Source organism: Drosophila tropicalis, unplaced genomic scaffold (genome assembly GCF_018151085.1).
Source record: "Drosophila tropicalis isolate 14030-0801.00 unplaced genomic scaffold, ASM1815108v1 contig_1035, whole genome shotgun sequence".
NCBI lineage: Eukaryota > Metazoa > Arthropoda > Insecta > Diptera > Drosophilidae > Drosophila > Drosophila tropicalis.
The window spans coordinates 12,251-35,893 of NW_027172396.1; the positions used below are offsets into that span (position 1 = coordinate 12,251).

Genomic DNA, 23,643 nt, shown 5'->3' on the forward strand with positions numbered 1-23,643 from the left:
CATTCTCAATTTCTATTAGATCGTAGTGAGCGAGTAAACGCGTTTGCAGCTCTGCTTTAAGGCCTGTAGTCTCTAGCCCTAACTCTCTCAATTTAGTGCGCAACTCCTCAATACGCAACGTTAGAATCTCACCTCGATCCATTTCACTCAATTACAGTTATATTGCTTAACAAGATTGGTATAGTAATATATAGGTAGTTGATGAACAATAAACCACTGTGTTTAATTTCTCATAAGAACTTAACTTTATTTTTACTTAAACTTCACTGAACTGTGTCTGCCACTGCCAGAACACGTCTTGATCGTTCGTTTGCTTGCTTATTACTAAATTTTCAATTCTTACGCAACTACGTAGGTCATATAGGCTTATAAAGAGTGACAGAGACAGAGCATACCAGACTGACGCCAGTATATTCTAGAAAACTTAAGAGAAAATACAAAAACAAAAGCATTGTGAGATGTGCAAGATCATTCATGAGTCTTTGCCTTGCTGCGTATAGCAATGCAAGTCAAATGACAATTGGTTCCTCAACATCCCGCCCCCCCCTGAAACTCCGTTTCTGAACCCGGTAGGGCTGCAATCTTTGTGATAGGGCGAGTGAGAACTAAGCTCCTAATCAATTTAGTCCAATCATCTGACAACTGTGCTTCCCTTAATTTATGGGTTATAGTGTCAGTTAGCAGAAAACAAGATAAACGGCTCAAGGCATCCACATGCCGCATCTTTGAACCTGAACGATGTTCGATCTAATAATCGAAATCTTGTAGGTACATTGCCCAACGTGCTACACGCAACGGAACCTCTTTCTTTTTCATTGTCATCGTGAACGCATTACAATCTGTGACAATCTTAAATCTCAATCCTAACACATATATACGCCACTTTATTAATGCTCCAATAACTGCTAAAACCTCAAGTTCATATGAATCATACTTCTCTTCGCAAGGTTTAGTTTTCCGACTCATATATTGTACCGGATGGAATAAACCATCTTCTGAATCTTTCTGTAAAAAGCGCAGCTCCGAAACCGTGTTTCGAGGCATCAGTGTGAATTTCAGTCTCTAGCTTAGGATTGTATAGCTTTAAAACAGGACCTTTGATCAATGCTAACTTCAATTGCTCAAACGCTACCATTTGCAATTCTTTAAACTCAAACTTGTTGTCCTTTCGCAAAATGTCAGTCAAGGGCTTAGCTGTTACTGCGTATCCTTCGATAAATTTACGGAAATACGATGTTAACCCTAAAAATCGTTGAACTGACTTCTTATCATGTGGGATCGGGAATCTTGAAACGGCATCAGTCTTCTCCTTACTTGGCTTAATACTTCCATTTTCAACTATATAGCCCAAAAAATTTACTTTACTCTGCAGTATCTGACATTTCTCCCAGTTTATTCTCAACCCATTTTCCGCAGTTTAATTAGACCATCATTCACGCTAACACTTGGTATAATTATATCGTCCATATACACCACTGCATCTCCATTCTTTACTGATTCTCTCATTACTGCCATTATAAATCTGGTAAAAACTGCTGGAGAGTTGGAAATTCCGAATGGTACGTACAGGAATTCATACTGACCATTCTGAGTTACGAATGCAGTGTACTTCTGAGATTTTTCCTCAACAGGAACATGGAAAAACCCGTTTGTTAGATCTAAAGTAGTGTAAACCAACGCACTTTGAAGTTTTTCTAATACGGTGTCCATCTGTGGCATAGGAAAATTATCTCGGACCACTTTCTCATATAGCTTTCTGTAATCGCAGCACAGACGCTTTTTCCCATTCTTCTTTGTTACAAGTACAACAGGCGAAGCATATTCGGAAAAACTTGGCCTTATTATCTTCTCCTCTAACCATTCTTGTACTATACTATCAACGATTTTCTGATCAGACTCTGCTAGACGCCTTGGATGCTGATAAACTGGCAACTCATCCGTTAGTACAATCTTCATTTCTATAGGAGTGTTTGTATTTCTAATAGGTTTGTAACTATTAATCAACTTCTTGACTTCACTACCGATTTCTGCACTGATATGTGACAATTCACTCTTGATTTCCAATTTATTCTGTTCTGCACTGTGCATACACATACTTTCAAATTCCTCAAACAACTCAGCACAAGATTTATTCGCGTTACACAGTGATTCTTTTCTGTTGATGCTCACAAACTTTGTACCTTTCTTGGTAACAACCAAATCGACGTGATCTAATATGGTTCTACCCAAAATTGCCTCATATGCCATGTCTTCATCAGGAACGATATGAAACTCGACTTCCATCTCAATGCCATCTATCTTGACAGTTATGCTAAAACTACCGAAAGTCATCACCTGACTTCCACCAATGCCTGTAAGGGTCTTCGAATATCCAGTTAGTGACTTAATTCCGAGTTTAACAAACACGCTTTTACGTATGAGATTTAAATTTGCTCCTGTATCTTTCAACTCCAAACCCGAATCAGTAAATTTACCTGATGCTTTTATTAATTTATCATCTACAACATTGGTGCTTTCAACTTTGGTGGTATCTTTATCTTTACATTCAAACGAACGATGGCCTGTTTTGCCACATTTAAAACAAGTAAACGTTTTCTTGTTACAGTCTCTCATCATGTGTGAAAGATCACCACACTTAAAACATTTGCGATCATCTTTTGTTGTCGAATTTTTCTCTCTATTATCTCTACCATGCTTGTGAACAGATGACTCGAATGTTGTTTTCTTTGACGACTTTCTAGGATCATAGGATTTTAAGTAGGTCTCTATTTGAACTTTTAACGCATCCACTGTTCTCGCCTGATACAATAATGCCTTATTTGCTCTCATGTCTGGTATACCTTCTACGAAATACTCGATTAAACTTTCGTCATCCAAATCGATTGGCTTTGCGATTTCCATTAACGAATACAAAAACTCATACAAGTTCTCACCTCTCTTTAACTGTCGATTGCTCAGTCTTCTATGAACTTCTGCTGATGAAACCTTTACTCTAAATTCGTTTTTCAAAGCTACTTTCAGGGACTCCCAACTACAAATATCTCTCTTACTAATGCAGCTCCCTTTAACAATTGTTTTGCATACACAAAAAGCTGTAACTGACTCCACTGTACGGTTAAAGCGCATTCTTCTAGCTCCCTAATCCATTGTACAACATCAATCGAACCTAAACCGCAAAACTCTGAAACGCTTCCCCTCCACATCTTTTAGTGTGAACCATGACCTTTGCCCATCTGTGTTCGGGACTTCTCGAATTGTTCTAGCCGAGGCGAAATCTGCCTCCTGCCCGTCATTCTCAATTTCTATTAGATCGTAGTGAGCGAGTAAACGCGTTTGCAGCTCTGCTTTAAGGCCTGTAGTCTCTAGCCCTAACTCTCTCAATTTAGTGCGCAACTCCTCAATACGCAACGTTAGAATCTCACCTCGATCCATTTCACTCAATTACAGTTATATTGCTTAACAAGATTGGTATAGTAATATATAGGTAGTTGATGAACAATAAACCACTGTGTTTAATATCTCATAAGAACTTAACTTTATTTTTACTTAAACTTCACTGAACTGTGTCTGCCACTGCCAGAACACGTCTTGATCGTTCGTTTGCTTGCTTATTACTAAATTTTCAATTCTTACGCAACTACGTAGGTCATATAGGTTTATAAAGAGTGACAGAGACAGAGCATACCAGACTGACGCCAGTATATTCTAGAAAACTTAAGAGAAAATACAAAAACAAAAGCATTGTGAGATGTGCAAGATCATTCATGAGTCTTTGCTTTGCTGCGTATAGCAATGCAAGTCAAATGACAATTGGTTCCTCAACATCCCGCCCCCCCTGAAACTCCGTTTCTGAACCCGGTAGGGCTGCAATCTTTGTGATAGGGCGAGTGACTTCTCCTGATTTGGTGAGAACCTGAACCGCTCTGACGAGGCCATCATCTCCTGTGAACACCTGAGTTACCCGTCCTAAGAGCCATGCCGATGGAGGCGCGTTAGAGTCCTTGATGAGTACAAGTTTACCGATCGCAATGTTTGGTAACTTGGTGGTCCATTTCGGGCGCTGTTGTAGCGATGTCAAGTATTCTTGATGCCAACGCTTCCAAAATCCTTGAAGCATTGCTTGAACATGCTGCCAGTAGCTCAATCGATTGGTCGGAATCTGCAAATAGCCGTCTTCAGGAACTGCTGTATATGTTCTGCCAATTAAGAAATGTGCCGGTGACAGGTAGGCAATTTCAGTATCCGATGCTGTGCACAATGGTCGCGAATTAACGACAGATTCTATTTGCGAGAGCAGTGTGTGCATCTGCTCAAAGGTGAGGACGTTGGTTCCTATTACACGTCGCAAATGCAGCTTAACCGAGCGTACTGCCGACTCCCACTTACCACCCCAGTGTGGTGAATATGGAGGAATAAAATTCCATTTGATGCCTTGATCCGCAAGGGCTTTTGAAACGACATCATTGTGCTCGCGTGAAGCGAGAAGCTGTACCATTTCGTCTAGTGCACGTTTTGCACCAACAAAGTTGCGCCCGTTATCGCTATACATTTGGGAGCACTTCCCACGACGAGCCATAAAACGTTTTAATGCCGCCAAGAATGTGTCGGTGCTGAGATCAGTGGCCAGCTCCAGATGAAGAGCTGAAGTAACCATACATACAAACAGGCAAATGTAGCCCTTTTCCTTCCTGGGGTTTCGTCCCTTGTGAACCTTCAACAAGATAGGTCCAGCATAATCGCATCCAGTATGCTCAAATGGAAAGGCTTGTCGCACTCGAACAGCCGGTAAATTGGCCATAAACTGATTTGCTGTGTGATGGCGCTGTCTAAAACAGTTTAAACACTCATGTGTGATACGTCGAATAAGGTTTCGTGCGCCAATGATCCAATATTTCTGGCGAATTATTACAAACATTGCTGAAACTCCTGGATGAAGATTGACCTTATGCTCATGTTTCAGCAGCAATTCCACAAGGCGATGTTGTTTCGGCAAAACTACTGGATGCTTGGCATCTGCAGGCAATTGCGACCTTTCCAAACGTCCACCCACACGTACAATTCCATCTTCGTCAACGAAGGGAGATAGTTTGCTTAAAATTGATCGTCGCTCCACCGATTGCTTCCTCAAAAGCAGCTGTCTATCGTCATTGAATTGATTTTGTGCCTGTCGTAGGCAAAACTTCCTTGCTCTGGTAACTTCATCGAACTTTAGAGGTCCTGAATATTTAGACTTGCTTGATTTGATTCGATGAACGAAGCGGAATACATATGCGACCACTCGAACCAGTCTGATCCAAGATGATGTCCTTCCGAGTAGTACCTCAAATGGGGAATCCTCAATATCCTTGGAAATGGTTGTCAAGATTTTGGTTTTGAACTCAAGTTCTGCTGCTGGCTTGAGAATTGAGCAGCAAGTTGGTGGTCTATTCATTGTCTCTGAGTATAGTGTACAGTCGTGCAGCCAAGATGGTCCCTTCCACCATAGATCAAAGTTAATTAAGTCACTCGCTAGCATGCCTCGTGATGCACAATCCGCAGGATTCTCTTTAGTGCTGACATGTCTCCAAGCGCTACGTGGTATGGTCTCTAGTATTTCTGCCGTTCGGTTGGCAACAAATGTTTTAAGTTTACAGGGTTGATGCGAAAGCCATGACAAAACGATTGTAGAATCGGTCCATGCGTGTATCTTAACATCCTTCTGGCGCAGACCAGACCTTACTGCTTGGAATAAACGAGCTAATAGTAGAGCTCCGCAAAGTTCCAACCGTGGCAACGACTTCTGCTTTAATGGTGAAACTCTTGTTTTAGCTGCAATGAGTGCCACTCCGATGCTTCCATCTAGGTGTGTCACACGGTTGTAAATGACAGCAGAGTAAGCCTTTAACGAAGCATCTGAAAATCCATGGAGTTCGATGTCATCGGGTTGATTGTCTACAAATCGTGGTATCTTCAAGTTCCTTAACGTGAAAATGTCCTTTCTGAATGTTTGCCATAAGTGCGCTTGCTTCGTTGGCAGTTCCGAGTCCCAATCCAGATTAAGCAGCCATAATTCTTGGAGCAGAATTTTAAACTTGATCACCACTGGCGCCAAAATGCCGAGTGGGTCAAAGATGCGTGCCGTGTCAGATAGCACTTGTCGCTTCGTACAAGTCATATGTTCCGATAATGAAACCTTATATGTTAGGACGTCTTCTCCAGGACGCCAATGCAGCCCAAGCACCTTTGCTGCCATCTTTGAGAAATCGATTTCATTTCCCTCGTTGCTGGCAATTCGTTTACTATTCGAGACCCATTTGCTTAGCTCCAATTGTGCCCGTGACATAAGGAGTATCAGCTCTTCCTTAATGTCGAGCAGTTCTTGTTCGTTCATGGCTCCTGTCAGTACGTCATCGACGTAGAAATCATCCAAAAGTATCCTAGCCGCCCTTGGAAACTCGTATTCGTGATCAGTTGCCAGTTGTTCCAGCACTCTAACTGCCAGAAACGGTGCACATGCCGTGCCATAGGTGACTGTGGTCAACTTGTAATGCTTCAATGGTTCCTCAGGGTCTTCTCTCCAAAGGATTCGTTGAAAATTCTGATGTTCAGGGGCCACTAAAATCTGTCTGAACATTTTGACGATGTCCGCAGAAAATACGAATCTGTGCATTCGAAAACGCAGACAAACGTTGAAGAGGTTGCGTTGTATACATGGGCCAATGTGAAGTGCGTCGTTAAGAGATCGTCCATCCCGATCTTGAAATGATCCATCGAACACCACCCGCAGCTTGGCGCCTATGACTGGATGGTGTGGCAAATAGAATGACTTCTTACATACGTTTGTGTCTTCGTCTGCAGCTACTTCCTTCATGTGACCCAGCTGGATATACTCTCTCATAAACTGAGTATATTTTAACTTCAAGCTGGAGTCCTTCATTAGACGACGCTCGACTGCGAGAAAGCGCGATCTCGCTCCTTGAAATGTATCCGCAAATTGTGGGTTTTGTTCCTTGAAGGGCAAATCGACTATGTATCTTCCATTCGAGTTGCGGTTGTGGGTACGCCGGAAGTGCGTTTCGACCTTTTCATCCTCTTTGTTTACAGTTGTGTGTGATGGAACTTCCTCTAGTTCCCAAAATCTTTGCAGTAGTCCATCTATATTAACCGTAGTCAGCAATGACGTAGATGATGTTTGCAATCTTGAAGTGTATACCGATGTGATTACCCATCCAAATATGGTGTTAACTGCAATAGGGTGCCCTTGACCATCGCATAACTTCTCTCCGGTGAGAACTAACCAAATGCAATCATTGCCCAGCAAAATGTCGATTGAGGCGTTAGTTCTGAAGTCAGGGTCAGCCATTTGGTATCCCTTAAATACCGACAGTGATGAAGCATCAATGTTTTCACGTGCCAATGGTGAGGTGATCTTTCCTAAAATGTGAGCTTTAATATCGATGCAATGACTCGACACACGAGACATCATCTGGAGAGAGCAGAAACCTCTGGTTATTCCCGCCTTGACGTCTGAGATGCCCGATGTGGCAACTCGAAATGGCGAACGTGCAAGCCCCAACGTCTGTACGCACCGTTCCGAAATGAATGACAAGTCTGAGGCGCTATCCAATAAAATACGGCACGTCAGCAAGGCTCCTTGAGAATTTCGGACGTGTACCAATGCAGTAGGTAGAGTGCTTCTTCGTTGGCCATTTGGCTTACTGGGTCTGGTAACATTCATCATTGCTATCGCTGATGCCGCTGGTGACTCCTCAGAAACCTGGCCTGAGTTGCCTTGGTGCTGCTCTGAGCTATTTTGCTGTGTAGAATGGCCTTCAGAATGCAGCATAGAATGATGGCGGCGCTTGCAATACTTGCAAGAAGACTTCGAGCCACAAGCGCTTACTCCATGTCCAGTTCTCAAACAATTAAAACACATATGTTTCTCCTTCGCAAAGGTGTAACGTTGCTTGACAGTCAAGCTCTGGAATTGAGGACAAGCCGACAGTATGTGCTCAGTACTATGACATTTCATACAATTACCTGTAATGGCAAGCATGGTGCGTGCTTGCCTTTTTCCCTTTTCATCCCTCGGTTTGCTCGCTACATGATCGATAACTTGACTGAGCTCAAGGCGATCGCATCGTGAGTCCAAAAACTTGAGCAACTCTTCAATGGTAGGATTTTCGATATCTTGGCTTTTGTCGATCCATTCACGTCGGGTAGCCTCATCAACCTTGTTGATGAGCAAGTATATGAGCCAACAGTCACGGCCCGTTTGTCCAGAAGCGTCTAAAGCCCGAATAACATCACTGGCTCCGCAAGTCAGAGCGCGTAGCGATGATGAGTTTTGCCCAACAGCTTTTGGCAATGCGGTGAATGTGTCCATCAGTAAATTCACCAAGTAACGGGGCTTTTCATATCGATCACTCAATGATTTCCATGCAGTGACGTAATTTGCATCCACTACGGGCAGATGCTGGATGAGTATCGCTGCTTCTCCTATGACGCATGACTTAAGGTGATGAAACTTTTGGATATTCGTTAAAGTTGTCTTTCCGTGAATGGTACTCTCAAACAGGTCTTTAAAGGCATGCCATTCCTTGTAATCTCCACCGAAGGGCTTGATGTTGATTTTCGGTAACTCACAATCTCTTGGTGCCGCTGTTGCAACCGACTGTGAGCCTGACGAAGACGAAGATTGCTGTGGCGAGAGCAATCTCTCAACCAATAGTTGCTGCTGCTCCATTTGCCGCCGCTGGTGTTCCATTTGACTTGCATCTGGAGTTCCATTTGACGCTGCATCTGGAGTTGTAGTTGTTGCTGTTGATTCTGCATTTGTTGCAGAATTCCTTGGAAGAGCGAACCATCGTTACCAGCCGCGCCGATTTCTTCCAACTTGCCAGACGGAGCCAAGGCAGCTCGTAAAGCCTTAAGGCGGGCATTTGCTATTTCATATTTCTCCTCGTATATCCCGAAGTCTTCGGTAGGGTCCACATAACCCTCTAGTTTGTCGTATTTGGCCAATTCGTCGCCAGACTTCACGAACTCGTTCCACGCATTGGACAAAGTTTCCAATTTGGTGTCAATTGCGAAGACGTCGGCATCCTGTGCAGGATTCTCTGCATATCCATATATGCGGGTAATGGTTGTCTTCAATCTTCCTCTGGCCTTTATGAATGTTTTCATTTCCTCCATGATGAAATACCAAGAAATCTCCACTGCTTGTGTGGACCAAAAATTTCAAGACGCGTCTTTTTCCAGAGATGTGTTCCCTCACGATCTCGTCGATTATATCGATAACAGATACCGATAGGCGAGTGGCGCCACCGTTTGTCCGCGCTTTTTCCAATAAGCACGCGATTGTCTATTCGATAGTAGGCCAGAACTATCGACTACTAACTTTGAGGTTAACAATTAATTGCAACCACGTTGCAACAAATTATTAAGCAATGAGTAACAAACAAACAATGCCCAACGATCCGGCTCGAAGGACCAAATTATGATGAACAATAAACCACTGTGTTTAATATCTCATAAGAACTTAACTTTATTTTTACTTAAATTTCACTGAACTGTGTCTGCCACTGCCAGAACACGTCTTGATCGTTCGTTTGCTTGCTTATTACTAAATTTTCAATTCTTACGCAACTACGTAGGTCATATAGGTTTATAAAGAGTGACAGAGACAGAGCATACCAGACTGACGCCAGTATATTCTAGAAAACTTAAGAGAAAATACAAAAACAAAAGCATTGTGAGATGTGCAAGATCATTCATGAGTCTTTGCCTTGCTGCGTATAGCAATGCAAGTCAAATGACAATTGGTTCCTCAACAGTAGTATTAATCAATCAAATTTGTTACGACTTAACAAGATTTACACACTATGTTAATGTAGGTCAAATTGTGTTAGGTTATGGTTTAATTCAGACGATTCTTAGAAATGTGCTCTCTGCAGCTCGCATCAATTTCGTCGATATTTTTGCCACCAGTCTGGTTTCGCTGTGCAAGCAAAGTAACTCACACTCAAGACAATAATTAAACAGCTCACCCAACTATAGTCGTCCTGCTCTATGGAGCCACTCAATATCTCTGTAGCAACTGTTCGGTTCGCTCTCTGTTGCCACTCACTCTGTTGTCGCTACTCACTCGGCTGTTTTCCACTCGTTCTCGTGATCTCTCTTTGTCTGCTTCCACACCAATTGTCTCAACTTCGTGTCTGCTGCCTTCTCGTTTGGTCTTGTCGGCGTCGTCTGCTTTTGTAACGGTTTCTGTTCTCCGCTTTCTGTTCTCCTTTGGTTTTCCGTTTCCACAGTGAACACTAGTTATCACCAACTTCGTGCTCTCTGTCTGCTCTCTCCGTCTGTCTGCTTCCCACAGTGAACACTGGTTATCATCAACTTCGTGCCCTCTGTCTGCTCTCTCCGTCTGTCTGCTTCCACAGTGAACACTGGTTATCATCAACTTCGTGCCCTCTGTCTGCTCTCTCCGTCTGTCTGCTTCCACAGTGACCACTAATTTTCATCAACTTCGTGCCCTCTGTCTGCTATCTCCGTCCGTCTGCTTCCACAGTGAACACTGGTTATCATCAACTTCGTGCCCTCTGTCTGCTATCTCCGTCTGTCTGCTTCCACAGTGAACACTGGTTATCATCAACTTCGTGTCCGCTGTCTGCTCTCTCCGTCTGTCTGCTTCCACAGTGAACACTGGTTATCATCAACTTCGTGTCCGCTGTCTGCTCTCTCCGTCTGTCTGCTTCCACAGTGAACACTAATTTTCATCAATTTCGTGTCCGCTGTCTGCTCTCTCTCTTTCCTCTCGAGTCACCACCCTTCTCGAGCTGCTCTCAACTTCAGCTGCCGACTTTTGCCGAAACGGCGCCAAAATTCTGGGTGACGCTCTTCTTGCGTCGTCCGACCGCTCACCGTCTCACCGTCCACTCGTCGCCTCTCGTACAGTCACGCCAACTTCCACTAGTTTTTGAACTTGTAGTGGTTGCGTCTTTTGAAATTCGTTCGCCAACAACCTTGACTTTGTATATATATTACACGTTAATGCATGCAATTTTAACAATTTTCTGTTCATTTGCGAACTTCACACACACACACACACGATTTTCACTAATTGTCTTGGGCCAGAAATCTCGGTTGAGCCCCCAGTTGTAGAATTGGAATTATTCCTGGTTATTTAATTCAATATTATTAAAGGATGTGATTTCCTTATTTAAACTTTTTATTATTTATTAACAATGTTTCTTTGTGTTAAGAATACATATATTTATTAATTATTATAATGGCCTTAGCGACAAATTTGGGTGTGCCATGTGATCGAGGCGAGAGTACGATTGCGAGTGCTTTTCGATCAACGCTTCTGCTTTATTTACGTGAGTGAGTCGACCAGATAGGTACGGCCGCTGCGTGTCGTTCTGTCTCGCTCACTCGGTACCAAACGATTGCCATGATTATGCCTGCCTGACACTTCATTTCCTACATTTATGTCAATTTTGTTTGGCTTAAACTAGTTGTTTTGAAATGAAAAATCAAAGATCGATTCAAAGTAAGCGAAATTATTTCGGTTTGTGTGCTATGGAGAACTCCATAAACTCTTATCAATGTTAAGGGTCTTTTTTTATCCTTTCGTATATCTTTAAGTAGTTTCTCTTACTTTTGTTCTTGGACACTGTAACTGTCCAACTATTTCTTTTAAAACCACCTCTTAATTAAGTATTAGTCTGGTTACTATTATATGGTTAGGAAAAAGAAAAGAATATTTATATTTTTTTTAATCTATATTTGTTTTAAGTAAAGTTATGTCTTACTTTCCATCGAATGAATGAATGCCTCACCCACCTATATGTTTATTCTAGCCGTAGGCTATTCAATTGTCATAGGCAAAGTCACAAAAAAAGCAACACACACACAGGTACGCACACTTGTTGCCACTTACTAAAAGCAATAACAGCAACTAAAAGTATAACCAAAACGCCATAAAAAATGCCGACGGCAGTTTAAAACGCTGTTGATCTGGTTTTGTGACCGCTTTTTATAGGCGTGCAAGATCTGTTTGGATGGAGGTTTTGTTACGATGCGACAGCACGATGGAGAATTGGATGAGATTGTCTGCACAGACGGTGACTTTAACGACTACCGAATTCTGGTGGTCGGTAGCCAAAGGTGTGGGGCTGGGGGGAGGGGAAATTGAAAAAGTGGGTTGTTCGATCATCATCAGCAGCAGCTGACACCGTGACACCATGAATCACCAGATGGACATGGCCGCGTGGGTGATTGCCCTGGTACTTGGCACTTACACACACACACACACTCACAGCATGAAGCTGTTAAAAATTTGCACGATATTAAGTTGGCTTAATGACTCGACGGAGCTCTCTCATTTGGCAGTTACATAACCACAAGCCACAAAAAAAACAACCGACTCAAATACAAACAAACATACTATGCCAACAGCACGTGGTCGATAAGAATCGTCAGACAAATTTTGCGTTACGTATACGACACGTGTGCACCCATTCTCTGTCCAATTGGCCGCCCCTCATTGAACCCCTCTGTCATGAATATGTATATCAAACGGACATATATCAGGCCAAAGCCCACGGATTACTCATTCATATCCGCAATTGTGTAACGGCAACTCCAACACAGAGAGAGAGAGAGAGAGAGAGAGAGAAAAGAAGAGTGAGTGAGAAGAAAAAGGAGACCTGAAACTGGAGCTGGACACCAGGTCCAAGTCCAGATCCAGTCCACATCCAGCTCCACGCAGTCATTAAAAAGTGAATCCAAAGCCAGCAGCTGGAGTCCGCGGCAAAGTCAGCCGAAAGTCAACCAATTTTGAGAAGAAAAAAAGAAAAATATTAGAGCAACAAATTAATATCAATGCAAACAGAGCAACAACATTTTAAATTAAACTTACTACAAAACAGAAATACTCTAATCTACACAACCAATCTAACTTGGCAAGGTTTTATCAATATAGAAATTTCAAAAATCGTATATATATTTATATTTGAAATGTTCATTTCGAGTCTTCTTGTAAGAACGAAACTTTCCAATAAGTTTTTTAGAGTTCTTTCTGGCTTATGGTGACTAATTGCCTTTTGACCTAAACTCTCTTAACCTTAATCTCTTTTAACCAAATTTTGTTATGAACTGTATCCTTTTACCTATATAACTAGATTTTAGACATGTTCATGACTGTATTCAAAAGATCTACTTAATCATTCGTATGTAAGTATTCTTGTTTTTCTAACGTTCAGTTCAATCAGAAACAAACAAGAGGTTGGAATTAGTTTAAAAGTAATCCTTTGCTCATTGAATGGTGATCATAAATTTAGTTCATGAGTTTGGAATGCTTTCGAAGAGTTTCTGCAAGGCTTAAAATTGTCAAATCCATTTAGTCTCATCACATTTACATTACTTTTAATTTAAAGCTTTGTAAATCCAATTTAATATCTATATTGATCGTTCTTGATTACATTCAAAGTAGTCAAAACTTAAATTAAAGTATCTTTATACTTCAATTAGTAATTAAGAGAATTAATGTAATCCAAGTGAATAATTAGTGCAGAGTTAGAAACCTTTCTGAGCTTTGATTATATTGGATTTGATTCAATAAACTTTTGATCTTGTGATTGTTGATTTCATTTGTTGAGCTATTAAACAAAATTTACTTTATTTGGCTATCTAAAGACCATTCAAGATTTTTAGAATCCTTACAACTTTTTTCACTTACGATCATTCAAGATAACAGAGTCTTTAGTATATAGTTTATACTCTATAGTAAATATTGAAATATGATAACTCGTTTGTTTGGGCAAACTACTCACAATCGATAATTATTGACTTCTTCCCACATAAATTTAACCTTCTAATAAAGTTGAAATGCCCCACAGGTCTAGTGTATATGTACAATCCAGCTATGCCACTCGACTCTCAATTAAAAAAAAAAAAAAAGAAGCAAATGAAAAAAAAAACAAGCAAGAATGACAATCTGATGTCGTCGTCGTCGTAGTCGTTGTTGTGGTCCAAAGAAAAGCAAAAGCTGCTGGCCTGCAATGCATTTTTTTCTCTTTGAGCCGTCCGGAGGTCCGCAATGTCCGTAGCCAAGCCCGAGTTTTTTGAGGTCCCCAAGTCCGAACGGCAATACAATTTACTAGCTTAGACGCTTTGGCATGAATAAATAAAATAGCCAAAGCACATTAACGCCCCGCCGCAGCTGACAACTGCTGGACGGCCACACAGAGCAGACCATCCGAGTCGAAAACTTGAATCACCCCACCAAGAGCCCACCACGAGCCCACAAGAGAGTCAGCCCAGTCCAAATGCGAAACCGGACCGATATTGAACCAAAGGCTCACCACCTCACCTCGGTTCAGTGCAGTTTCTGGCGCAGCCGATCAAAATAGCAAAGGCTGCGACGACGACTGCAGCAACTGCACAATTACAAAAGGAGCAAATGCTGTCCATTGGCAAGCGGGCGGGATAAGGTGGGACAAGGCGGTGAATGTTGCTGCTTTGGCGCGAAATGGCTAAAAGCAACAACAAAATGCCAGAGCTACAGCCGCAACGGCAAAAGCAACAGTAACTTGGCCAGCGCAGCTCAACAGCAGCAGCAGCAGCGGCGAATGGACCGGACCGGACAGCGATCGTAATTTTTTTTTCTTCCAATTCTTCGTTTTTTTGCAATCCAGTCAAGGGTGTGGTAGCGTCGCTGCCACTGCGCTGCCTTAGTGGTCGGTCTCGTGCACAAAAAGCCGCACCAAAAATATAAGTGACATTTGAATATGATCGACTATCAGTTACCCTCGATCTAGTACTTAAAGGTATTCAGCCTCTTCTGTGACCGTATCATTAATTGGATTTCATCATGTTTGTTTCTGGAAAAATATCGTTTTTACAAGTGTTTTAACTTTTACTGTAGCATAAATATAAGGTCCGACCGTTATGAAGAGCCAAAAAGTACCAAATTAAATGGGAGTACCAAATTAAAGCTTATCCTAACTGTCAATTTACTTCAAACTACATTTATTGTAATGGTATCTATTTTGGATAAAATTAGTTAACAACTCCTTAACGGGCTGCTAACTGTTGCCACTTTCAAAGGTAGCCATAAGAAATATTTGAAAAAAAAAAAGTTTATATTTTGTTAATCAGCTTTATATTTTTGTTTCTAGCTTGCTTTCTGCGTGAACCAAAAAGTTCTTCCTTATAAGCTAATCAAAACCTATTTAAGAAGTGATATAAAAATTGAATACTTACTCTATATGTGATCCTTTAATCTACTCTAAACCGACAAAAGAATGACAATGCATCGACTAATCAGGAGTTGAAATACCCTTTTCTTACAGCGCATTTACGGGGTAATGAAAATAGCAAAAAACGAGTCACGCTGAATGCTAAAAACAAAAGACCTCATTGAAACCGTCTTCGACTTGTTTTGGAAATCTTTTGCTTGTCCTCGTTGATGATCTGCTGGCTCTTAGCTTGCGCTGAACTGGTGGTGCACTCAAGCGATTCTCAATTGTGGTCTCTCGCTAAGTTGCATGGTAGCAGCCGGTTTCAAGATCTTCGATTAGGTAATTTTAAGCGAGAATTGTGTTGTAGTCCGCTTCGCATTGCGACTGAGCTTACGATCTCCACTGGGAGAGTGCGTCTACTTTTTGCCGGGGTATCATAATTAACTGCAGCAGATGATTGTTAATTTTATCAAGAAGAACTTGTAAACCCAACGAACAAATCGCAAATGATCCTAAGGAGTACCCTTTATCAGCAAGTGTACAGGAATATTCTTCTGCCCATACGTGCGATGGAAACTCATCTTTAGTAATCAGAATTTCTGTATATGATCAAAATCCGTAGTGGTTGCCCATTTCACTTCACTTCATCAGATTTAAAGATATCAAAGAGCTAAAAATAGGCCGGAACACAAGTCATTTAGATGCATATAATTTGAATTCAGTTTTCCATTTATCCACTCCAGATGCTCAGTTCGGGGTATATAACGGCCATCGAATGGATTGCTGGTCGCAGTAACATTTCTTTTCGACATAAACTGAAAGGATTATTAGGATTAGTAAACCATAACACTATTAGAAGAACTGAAAGTAAAGCAATTCTAGTAATAAAGAAAAGATAAGTTCACAAAGCACGGCACGCATACACATATGGTTTATATAGAGCTGCGCTTGTGTGTATGCACGTAGTAGCAGCGGTTGAGCAGAGCCGATCTGTATAGGTATCTAATCTTATATATATAATGAAGTAAGTCGACTCGCCGACTTGGGTTTCACCAGGTGAAACAAATATTTTAAATTTCGAAAACCAGATGTATGTCTATTAAATTGTTTTTACATGCCTCATACTATGTGCTATCTCGCTCACTCCACAAACACACGAGCACTCTAGCGCCGCTACTAGCCAACGGCCAATCCTGGCCTTATGCACGTTCATACTCATATTTTGCATGTTTCTTGTCCGATTTGGTAGTTTGGTAGAAATAGTTAGTCTGGCAAATTTGAATGCGAAATCAAAAACTACAGAAGGAAATCGGTTTTTTACAAATTATGGAGGCGAAAGTCGACGTGGCAAAATATGAGAAGATGTATACTCTGCGCGCATACTAAGCCAGTGTACATACTAAATTTGGTGACTTTAGCTTTGTTAGTTTTTGACAAAATTAGTTTTGTTTGATTTGCGGGGGCGGAATTGGGCGCGGCAAAATTTTTAAATAGCCAATATCTGCGCGTCTATTGAACTAGTCTACATACCAAATTTAAAGTCGGTAGCTGTCATAGTTTTTAAGAAAATCTGTTTTATGTAAATTCCGGGAGCGAAGGGGGCGTGGCAAAAAGTGTGAACAATTAGTTTCTGCGCGCTAACTAAACGAAAATATAAACCAAATTTGATGTCTTGCTGTTATTTTTAAGAAAAATAGTTTTATGTGATTATTTTATGTGATACATTTACATACTACATGAGTATACATACCAAATTCGGTGTCTCTAGCTCTTATAGCCTCCGAGATCTGCGTGTTTATAGACGACGGACGGACGGACAAACGGACAGACGGACGGCTAGATCGACTCGGCTGTTGATCCTGATCAAGAATATATATACTTTATAGAGTCGGAGAAGCTTTCTTCTGCCTGTTACATACATTTTGGAGACTTTAATATACCATTTCACCCTATGAGTGTATTGTATAAAAAGTCCGATTTGTTCAACTCGAGATCTGCTGAAGCAAATTTTATGGTTATTGATTTGTTGTATTTGTCTCTGCCCCGAATAGCAGAATACACCTTAAGAACAATAAATAATTGCCGGAAATCCGTTAAAACAGTTAATTTTTTTTTTGCCTAAACAAAGTTTGAGGGCACTGTTATTTTAATATCACTATTTCGATAATTTTGTTTTGTGCAGTGACATAATAAAACGAAGAAGGGCCTTGGTTCGTGCTTCTCAAACAAGAGCACAGAGAAGCAACCCTTGAAACGGTTAGGTTAGAAAGAAGAAATCTTCGAGCTTATCATACAGATGAACAGAGAAATAAACTTCGAAGAAGAAATGGTTCAAGTATTGATTGGAATTCAGCAGACTTTCTCTATGATTGCACCAACGACTCAAGCTTCCATCGATTAGTTTGTATTGGTGCTATGAACATTGTAATTCAATCAGTTTAATGGAATCTAGCACTGCTAAATCCAAAGCAGAGGGAAGTCTTTGATACACTGATTAATAAAAATTTTTTGATGGAAATTGTGGCTTTTTTTCGGATGCCCCTGGTGAAACTAAGAAGACATTCCTCATGTCATTGATTTTAACCACTGAACGTGCGAGATCCGAAATTGAGGTAGCAGTTGCTTCTTCTGAAATAGCGGCCTCATTGTTAGACGGATGCCGTACGGCTCACTCAGCGTTAAAATAACCAATAAACCTTCAAACTACTGAACAACCGACATGCAGCATTTCAAAACACTCCGCAATGGCCAAAGTTTTAGTAGCATGAAAAATCATCACATTGGACGAGTGCAGAATGGCACTTAAACGCGCATTGGAAGCACTTGACATTGAAAGATGTTTTGGTGGTGATGATTTTATTATCTGGCGGTTTTCTACAAAACCTACCATTCCAAGATCTATATAAAATCTTGTGACGATATATAAAGAAACTCCAACTGTCTATAAGCATGAATATTGCACTGTTAAACTATCTATCTGCTGATGATTTCTCTAAGCAATTGCTAAGTATTGGTAATAGCCGTGTTCCTGCTGACGAATAGATTCAATTTCGACTCATCAAAAAACGAGCTTAATAACAAAGTATTCCCGGATATCATATCGTGAAGACAAGCAATTGACTCGTTATTCGACATTGTGTTGTGTTGAAACCAAGAGCTGAATTCGAATGGGACAAAATATTGTGGGGGTGGGAAAGTCGCAATCCGCTAATCACTTCCACTCACTGCTTTTCACTCGCGGAACACTGCTTTGAGCCCTGATAAGGCAAACTAATGCAAACTAAGAATTTGAATTCAGAGGACTATTAATAAACATTAGAAAACCTGAATAATTTAGTTTTTTTACTTTTTACAATCGGTAATATAATTTCGTAAGGAAAATAAAAACCTAGAATGGTGGTAGTTTGCTTCCGCATTGTTTAAGTTGCTCTATATGTATGTTCACTTACCAAGTACTTATCAAAAAATTCAATCTCAGATTCGAGAACTGTATACTTTTGGGAGTTTAATAGTCCTGTAGGATGAGATGGTCAGCCACATTAGAAGATTAAATTAATAAATACCGCCCGTATTGGTAATCCCTAAGGACCAAGTCAGTTAAATACCTAAATCGCTTAAAAATTATGTTACACTTACCGAACTTTAACAAAATATTTCACGTTTCGCTTTTTTACAAGAAAAACATTTTCAATTTTAAAAAACTTGTAAAGGACGAAAACTACAAGATAGAAAAAAAGGTATAATATTATCTAAAAGAAGTGTTTGACTGTGATGTTTTTTAGAAACGATTTTTAGTAGGTTGAGTTCGAGGGCCTTAATTTTTAAGTCATGGATTGCTTTGATCTTGAACAAAGGACTACTAAGATGAACGATTTTAAATCACATTTTTTAAATTTTGAAGTAAAGTAATCGATTAAAAAACGTGGTAATTGATTACATTAACCCTTACTTTATTGGCAAAATTACTGAAATGTGTTATTCACAGATTAATTCAGTTTTTTTTTTTATTAATGTGTGAAAATGCTTTTTTATTTTATGAATAAATTTTATCGTGCTTGAGTAAGTGTGCCCGTGTCCTCTCTATTATCGACTAAATTAATCGAAGGAAAATATGACGGCTCAATCGTTAGGTTGAACTTAAAAAATATAACAATATAATGAGTGAGAAATAATATAGTGCTAAAACGCCCATTAAGATGAACAAATTTATGTAAAAAAAATCAAAGAAGCTAACATCGGCTATGCCGAAGTTTGTATACCCTTGCAGTCCTTGGTAATAATAATTTTACATGTTCAAAATTTGTTTTCTGCAACTCAATTCATCAATATACAAACAAAACAATTTTACTCTCATATTATCAAATATGTAAATTTCATAGCATACTCGATTTTTATGAAAATGTTTCTTCTAGTTCTTCTAGAGCTATTTTATATAGTGGTCCGATCCTTATGGTTTTCATACTTTTTTTTCCGGGTAATAAGCCCGATAGCCCTTAAGACGGCTGAGTAAAACGCGTACGCACTGACGGACGGACAGACGGACAGACGGACATGGCTATATCGACTCAGCTTCTCACGCTGATCAAGAATATATATACTTTATAATACCCTCTGCAAGGGTATAATGATTTTCTTTAGACAAATTGAGATCTGAAATTGTGAATTTCAAGTTTATATTTTGTAATCTGAAATGGGGAAATTTACTACCTGATGCTAACTTTAATACCGTGAATGACGAAAGCGACAACGAAGAAGATGGTAATATTGAAGTTAACGATAATTATGTACAAGATGAAAGAGACAAATTCAACCCTTCAGTAGCCAAGACTTGCTTTAAATTTTCATAACGTTGAATATTCAATTAAATCGTTTAATGGTGAAGATACCCTTTCCATCGAAGTACAAATTAATGAATTCGATTATCTTGTAACCATAGTTTATTGGAATGATTTACAAATATTTATATTTGCAAAACTGTCATTAAAAGGATTACATATAAAAGCTTTTTGTTGCGAGCGAGCGAGGTATTTCTAACTGGTTAAAACTAAAAAAGGCGCCTTTCAATGAATTCAAGTCGACTACGAATAGTGCTCAATTGCACGAAATGATGGCTGATCGGAAAATGAGGAAAAAAGCCATGTGTTCAATCAAACAACCATTCGTAATTGACGGACAAGAAATTAAAATCAGTATTTTTAGTAATTGATCTACAATTTCTTGACGAAGACTTGCTATTAACGCGAAGAATTTTGTAAAAGTGTGAAAGTAAAAATTAATCATGAATAATTGTAAAAAACGTGACAGCATCGAGTTTGAAACGGAAATTTCGGTGTTGATAAGAATAATTTAAATACATTAAATGTCGACGAGATTGAATTAAATACTGAAGCTAACGTAAGCAATTACGCAAAGAACGAGGTACGCGAACTGATTTAAAACTATAAATGCAAATGTAAATGCAAAGTCGACAAACGTGAAAATCCGAATCGTAGTCAATGATGATACCCCAATATACTCACGTCCGCATGGATTCGGTTATAACTACGTGTGTCGATATGCAATATGATATAACCTCACTCTCCCGCTGCGGCGGCATATACACATACATACTCTTATGTAAACATTTATACATTTATACATAAATATGTTTATACATAAGCATACCGTTCCTCTGCCTGCATTGCTAGCAAAGCAGCTACGCGGTCTTAGCTTTAATTAACAAATGTATCAGAATCAAGAATCATTGAATAAACTGAGCTCAAATGCAAAAAACATATTTGTGTCCCATATAAATATTCAAACTTAATACAATCTTGGATGATTATCCTACAATTGTTTCGTGTTTTTTTTAACATATTTTAAAATGCCAAAAATAAACAACAAATAACGAAGGACAATTCCTGTAGATTCAGTAAAGAAATGCTGAAATGGCAAACCGTTTTAACTGTTAAGTTAATCATGGAATCCGGGAAGGTTGGTGATCGTAAGGATATAACTTTTCATAATCATATCTAAGTGTTCCTTTTCAGCAATTGGCTATGCAGCTGCCGATCTCAGCTACGATATATGACCTGAAGTCAGAACTTGAACGGCATCTAAAAGTGCAATCGGAAATGTTGAAGATAACCGCATCAGGTGTTACGTTAGCTGAATCCGATCTCGTTACAGAAGTAGCTGGTCTAGGCAACAAGAAACGCAGCAAGCCGGTGTTGTCATGCTATAACGGAAACAATATGGTGGGCTTGATACTGTTTTCTCTTAAAGCAGAGGATGTTGCGGTTCCGTTAGTCGATAACCAGGTGTCGGATTCTTTAGTCATTGATCTTTGCTCTGGGTCTAGCAGCGATTCCACATATGATTGCAAACGCGGTCTAAAGCGAAAGGGCAATACACGCGAAAATCCTATGCCTTCTAAGAAGTAAGCGCAAGGAATAGAAGATCCGAATTAGATATAACAGAATATTCTGTCTATTGAATTCAGGTTCAAAAATGATGTCGAATTTAGTGAGGAGAGTATTCCAAGCACGTCATCCGTTGGAGCCATAATAGAGGCTTGCGGTATGGGAGGCTGCGGGATTAAGTCCAGGACTAAACCAGTCGAATCCGAATCGGACCTGGAAACGGAGGAAAATGGACTGCGGCCACCATACATGGATATATTGCCAGAAAACAGGCCGTTTGTGCTGGTGGTCTCTTCAGATTGTGCGAAGGATTATTACCATCTTGAAGATTTCTTCGGCAGTTTCCAGGATTATAGAAGCGTTGCATGCCTCATTCAATGAAGGTCCGAGGAGTTCAATGGACGACTGTTCGAGGCAGCCGCTGATGAGTATGGAATGGGTGGCAAAATATTTGTTTATGGCCAGTTTGAGGACATAAGTCTTATTAATTTCTTACGGTTAACCGCTGCAATAGTTACATGGCCAAAAGTGGAGTGTAGCCTGAAACTTATTTTTAAGCTCCTAGAAAGCCAGAACTGTAATATTTCGACAGAGAAATGGGCAGTAGTTATTCAAAAAATCTGCCGCGCTCTTCCCCTGAAAACGACACAGATATTTGCATTAATGAACAGGTCGAGATCTGGATGGATGCGGAGAGTGCCGATGCGATCAAAGAACGCTCTTATCGTTTGAAATATAGCTTCTGGAGGATACCATTTGAATTTTGCGATTAGTTGAGAAGTTGATGTATATATTTTTATGTTGTGGAATATATTTTTTTATATTAAAGATGAGTTTTGAAATAACGCTGAAAAAGAAATTTCGGAATTTCAAATAATTTTAAAGTTTTGGTTTAAAACAGTAAAACAGATTATGTGATCCGCAGAGACAAGTGCCTGATTCGCCACGAGCACGCTATAACCCAAATTGATCCAATGTGATGGAGCAGATGATCCAATTTCAATTTTGTGACTAGACGTTGTTTATATGATTGTTTCTGGAAAAATGTATGTGCTAAGAAAACTTTCACTGTTTTTCGGTCACTCACACGACAAAAAAAAATGACTTGACAAATAAGCGAAATTACGGTAAAATCGTACTCTTACGGCTCTCTTTATATTTTTTACGGTTAGTTCACGTGTCTAAGTTTCATTTAAGAGCAGAACATTTACGGTTACAGAACCTCTAATGCAGTAAATAATTTAAAGAGTAATCTCTTAAAAATGTAACAAGTTTACTAAAAACACAAACTCAACTTTTCTTACAAATATTTTGTACATTTGACCTTTTTTCTCACTACTACTATTCAAAACTGTACATTTGGAACATTTCTTAATAAAATATAATGAAAAAAATACGGATATTTGGAACTTTATGTTTGGGTCCTGTGGTTGACCTTTTTCCGGAAATGCCTATATCTAGATTCATCAATACACAGACGAGGAAACGAGCTTCAATTAAAATGGTAAAAAAAAACCAACAGCATCAGAACGAATCATCAACTTCAACTCAAAACATCCGAAGTCAATGATAATGAATACAGCAAGAGGTTGTATACAACGGATGCTCAACGTATCGGACCATTTTTCATAAAAAAACAGAGGTAGAAATAAGACAAATTTTAAAGAATAAGGACGTTACTAATAACTCACAGTAAGAAAACAAATAGAGAACCCATAACAAAACGCATTATGTCCGTCATATGCGTCCCACAACTGTCGGAAAGACTAGCAAACTCGGATCGCTACAACACTGTATAACACACAAAACCCAACAACACGTTACGGAGGTATATTCAACAGGACAAAAAGCAAGATTAATACAATGGACAAGAGCAATGTAGTTTATAAAATACCATGCAACGGGAATAATGCAGAAAACTGAAGAAAATTACATAGGTACACTTCAATATACAAAAAGCGGCACTTATGGCACTGTGCGGCCAACGTGCGGTGGACATTCACCTTCCATTTTAC

The 23,643-nt window shown here is 39.8% G+C and overlaps 1 protein-coding gene and 1 long non-coding RNA gene across 3 annotated transcripts; both read right to left on the reverse strand.

Annotated features, from left to right (window-relative positions):
• Nucleotides 1–3,799: 3,799 nt before the first annotated feature.
• LOC137572077 (uncharacterized) lies at nt 3,800–9,174 on the reverse strand. The gene is made up of 3 exons (XM_068283862.1): nt 8,626–9,174; nt 4,914–8,506; nt 3,800–4,826 (listed from the first exon to the last, which is right to left on the reverse strand). The coding sequence occupies exons 1-3, from the start codon at nt 9,172–9,174 to the stop codon at nt 3,800–3,802; spliced, it is 5,169 nt and encodes a 1,722-aa protein (XP_068139963.1).
• Nucleotides 9,175–14,470: 5,296 nt separating this feature from the next.
• On the reverse strand, nt 14,471–19,026 carry LOC137572072 (uncharacterized). 2 transcript variants are annotated; one of them, XR_011031526.1, is made up of 4 exons: nt 18,864–19,026; nt 18,677–18,808; nt 15,250–16,042; nt 14,471–14,867 (listed from the first exon to the last, which is right to left on the reverse strand). It is a non-coding gene; the product is annotated as an uncharacterized lncRNA (long non-coding RNA). The 2 variants fall into 2 exon arrangements; XR_011031528.1 differs by lacking the exon at nt 14,471–14,867 and having other exon boundaries at nt 15,246–16,042; nt 18,864–19,025.
• Nucleotides 19,027–23,643: the final 4,617 nt, after the last annotated feature.